This window comes from Octopus bimaculoides, chromosome 26 (genome assembly GCF_001194135.2).
Source record: "Octopus bimaculoides isolate UCB-OBI-ISO-001 chromosome 26, ASM119413v2, whole genome shotgun sequence".
Lineage (NCBI taxonomy): Eukaryota > Metazoa > Mollusca > Cephalopoda > Octopoda > Octopodidae > Octopus > Octopus bimaculoides.
The window spans coordinates 9,016,525-9,020,721 of NC_069006.1; the positions used below are offsets into that span (position 1 = coordinate 9,016,525).

Below are 4,197 nucleotides of genomic sequence, written 5' to 3' on the forward strand. Positions count from 1 at the left end.
CGCCGAGGTCGACTTTGCCTTTCATCCTTTCGGGGTCGATTAAATAAGTACCAGTTACGCACTGGGGTCGATATAATCGACTTAATCTGTGTTTGTCTGTCCTTGTTTGTCCCCTCTGTGTGTAGCCCCTTGTGTGTAGTAAAGAAATAACACACATACATATATATATATACACACACACGATGGGCTTCTTTCAGTTTCCATCTACCAAATCCACTCATAAGGTTTTGGTCAGCCCAAGGTGCCATGCAGTGGGACTGAACCTGGAATCATATGGCTGAGAAGCAAGCTTCTTACCATAGTCATGCCTGCGCGCACACACACACACACACACACACACACATATATATACACACACGATGGGCTTCTTTCAGTTTCTGTCTTCCAAATCCACTCACAAGGCTTTGGTCGGCCCAAGGCTATAGTAGAAGACACTTGCCCAAGGTGCCATGCAGTGGGACTGAACCGAGGACCATGTGGTTGGGAAGCGAGCTACTTACCACACACCCAAAAGTATAGTAATTGGATGTTTAAACATTAAATGGCCATGAGGGTCCCTGTGAATAAAACTGAAATCAAAGGGATCCATAGGCAGAAAAGAAAAAAAAAGGTAGAAGTGGAAAGGAATTTAAGAAATCAAAACTTCCTATTCTATGGTATTTAGTGTTTGCTATTCAAATATGTGCGATGAGCAAGCTGAGGTATTTCTCTGGCTTTTGTTTAGGGTTACAACTATCTGTTTTGTAAAAAGTGGGGTTTGCTTGGGGTTAGTTCCCTCTAGTTTACTTTCCACTTCATGCTCCAATGGGCCACACCCACCAGCAGATGTCTAAATCAGTGACCAGCCAGATTGTCTTAAGCTCCCTCTTCACCCTTCCAACCTTGTTCTTTTGTACTGGTTTCCTCTCTTACTTTTGCCCCCTCCTTCTCCCCACCCCTTGTACCCCTATTTATTTATTTATTTATTTCTGCCTTTGTGACTAAATCACTTTAGTATTTCCTCACTGCAAATTATTATTTTTTTTGTTTTTGGTTTTATACAAATTGTTTTGTGTGAGAGAAGAGGTAGAATGTGTGTGTATGTATAGCTGTATGTGTTTATGCAGGTATGTGTAAGTGTTTATGAGTATGTATAGATGTGTGTATGTGAGGGGTTTTATACATGTGTGTGTGTATATGTGTGTGTGTATACATGTGTGTGTGGGTGTGTATACATGTGGGTGTGTATAAATGTGTATGTTTTCATGTGTGTATAAATGTGTATATATATCTGTGTGCATGTGTATAATATAAGTGGTGTGTGTATATTTGTGTATGGTGTATGTATAATATATATGTTTATATGTATTATGTGTATGTGTATGCATATACATACTTGTCTCTGTGTGTGTATATATGCATGTGATGTGTATAATACATGTGTATAATACATGTGTATAATACATGTATAATACATGTATAATACATGTATAATACATGTGTATAATACATGTGTATAATACATATGTGCCTGTATGTATTTGTGTGCTGTGGATTATATTAAGGGGTTCTTTGTTCAACCTGTACCTGGTTACCTTAAATCAAAGGGGAAAAGATTCATGGCCAGAGTTTGACCCTTGGCTCACCACCCCACCCTCAGTACCCCTTCCCTCTCATGAAACAAAAGCTCTTTTCCAAGGCAAAATTCTCAAATTTCCTATCCCCTGGCACTGCCTAATAATCTGGGGTTTTTTGTCTTTTTCTGGGAATGGATGTCTCAGAATGATGATCTTGCCATCAAAATATCCCCTATTTTCCTGCACAGAAGGAAAAAGGATAAGTGGTGAGGTGATTTCCCTGGAGTTCAGGAAGATTGAAGGGATCTATTTCAAAACGGGGGCACCAGTATTTTCTTAACGAAACACTAATGAAACACTTTGAAACTTGGGACACTGGTAGAATGTGTCATATAAAACATCTTTTACTCTTAGTCTTCTTAACAAAAAAACGTACATCGCAAGTTATTCCATGTTAAAGTTGTCGTATTTCTGTAATTTCAACCAATCACTGACGTCTATTCAGCTGAATAGAGTTACTGCTGGGCAGTCATAAAAATGTTATTCCCTGTGACATATTTCATCCGGTTTAATCGTAATTTATACGCATATATTGTTTATATAATAAATTACGCTGTGCATATCTATGTGTGTAACAATTTTAGAGTTCGGATTCTAGAGTTAGGGTGTGTGTAGATGATTCAGAATGTTCTGGTCTGGGCTCACTTGAGTGGCTTTGAAAGTATTCTTTCTCCAGTCCCCACCTCACCTGATTCTCCCACCCTGGCTCCTTTCTTGTGTAAGTGTCACTGAAGGATTGAATTGGAATGAGTGAGTGTTAATCCTTCCTTACCTCCTTTACCCATTTCATTTAATCCTTTAGTTCAAAAATTGCATACAAATAGTTTGTGTGTGCGTATGTATGTATAATTGTGTGTGTGTATCTGGGTCTTTGTGTGTTTGTATATATATATATATATATATTAGTCCTCACAGAGGCAAAGTAGCTGAGTTCCTTTTGAGTGTTGACCCTCAGAGAAGTAATGACTGAGATCTTTGGCATTATGCCGTTCTTGAGAAGACCCATCAAGCCGAGCAAAATTGCAGTCATGGCAGATACCAGTGTCATACAAATGGCACCCATGGTGGTAGCACATAAAAGCACTCATTACACTCTCGGAGTGGTTGGCGTTAGGAAGGACATCTAGCTGTAGAAAACCATGCCAAATCAGACTGGGGTCTGGTGCAGCCTTCCAGCTTACCAGCTTTGGTCAAATCATCCAACCCATGCCAGCATTAACAAAGAACGTTAAATGATGATGTGTGTATGTGTTAGTAGTTAGGGCATTCAGCTCACAAATGTAAGGTTCGGAGTTTGATTCCCAGCTGCATATTGTGTCCTTGAGCAAGACACTTTATTTCTGGTCGCTCCAGTCCACTCAGCTGGCAACTCAGAAATGAGTTCATTGTCTTTATCATTTAACGTCCGCTTTCCATGCTGGCATGGGTTGGACGGTTTGACCGATAACTGGTTAGGAGTGGAGCTGCACCAGATTCCAATCTGATTTGGCAAAGTTTCTACGGCTGGATGCCCTTCCTAATGCCAACCACTCCTAGAGCATAGTGGGTGTTTTTTACGTGCCACTGGTACAGGTGCCATCGATATGACACTGGCATCATCCATGATTACGGTCTCACTTGGTTTGACAGGTTTACACAAACATGGGATATAACCAAAGGTTTTGGTCATCTGTCACTGCCCCCATGAGGCCCAACACTTGAACGGTGCTTTTTATGTACCAGTCAGACAGCACTGGAATCGTCCATGACTATAATTTCACTCGGTTCAACAGGTCTTCAACAAGCACAGCATCTTGTGTATACCTGTAATTCAAAGGGGCTATCCTTGTCACATTCTGTACCATGCAATATTTCCCTGACAATTATGTTAAAGGTATGCATGTCTGTGCAGTACTCAACCACTTGCAAATTATACACACACACACACACACACATGTATGTGTTTGTTCTTGTTTAGCCCATGGTTTTGCCTGATTGTGGAGACCTATGATAAGTTTTTCCATCCATGACTGTCCCATCTTATGTTTGCAGATTCCAGAACCACATTATCCAACATGTTCTTTTCTAAAGACATTAATACAATTTGAGTGATTTAATTGCTATTTCTAGCATTCTCAGTGATTCCCCTCCATACTACACCTCCCCCCATCTCATTGGTTTTGTGTTTATGCCAGTCTTACAGATGTCTCTATCTTCCATAACTTAGTGGTTTGTCAAAAAGATATTGATAAAATAAGTACCACACTACAGAAATAACTAGGGTTGATGCAATCAGCAAAAACCCTCAAATGCGATTTCTGCTCTCTCGTTAGTTAATTCTAATGGAGGTCTCTGTGACTAAATCTTAATTAATCTTCTAGAAGTGATTGCTTAACTGTTGTATTATATTTTTTTCTGTTTTCTTCAATCCAGATGGTTCCACCCAAACATATGGGGTATCGATGCGGAGAGCCTGCTCATGGAGCGAGGCTTCGATGGAAGCTTCCTCGCTCGCCCCAGCATGAGCAACCAAGGAGATTTCACTCTATCGGTGAGGTAGGTACTGCTTATGTTGTGTTCTCATACTTTTTCAAGTGTATAT

At 40.1% G+C, this 4,197-nt stretch overlaps 1 protein-coding gene across 1 annotated transcript in view; it reads left to right on the forward strand.

Annotated features, from left to right (window-relative positions):
• Positions 1 to 4,155, forward strand: part of LOC128250919 (dual adapter for phosphotyrosine and 3-phosphotyrosine and 3-phosphoinositide-like) — a 70,047-nt gene extending 65,892 nt beyond the window's left edge. Inside the window, exon 3 of the mRNA XM_052977026.1 lies at positions 4,029 to 4,155. Within this exon, the coding sequence (XP_052832986.1) occupies positions 4,029 to 4,155 (127 nt within the window). The remainder of the gene's footprint in view (positions 1 to 4,028) is intronic.
• The last annotated feature ends 42 nt before the right edge of the window (positions 4,156 to 4,197 follow it).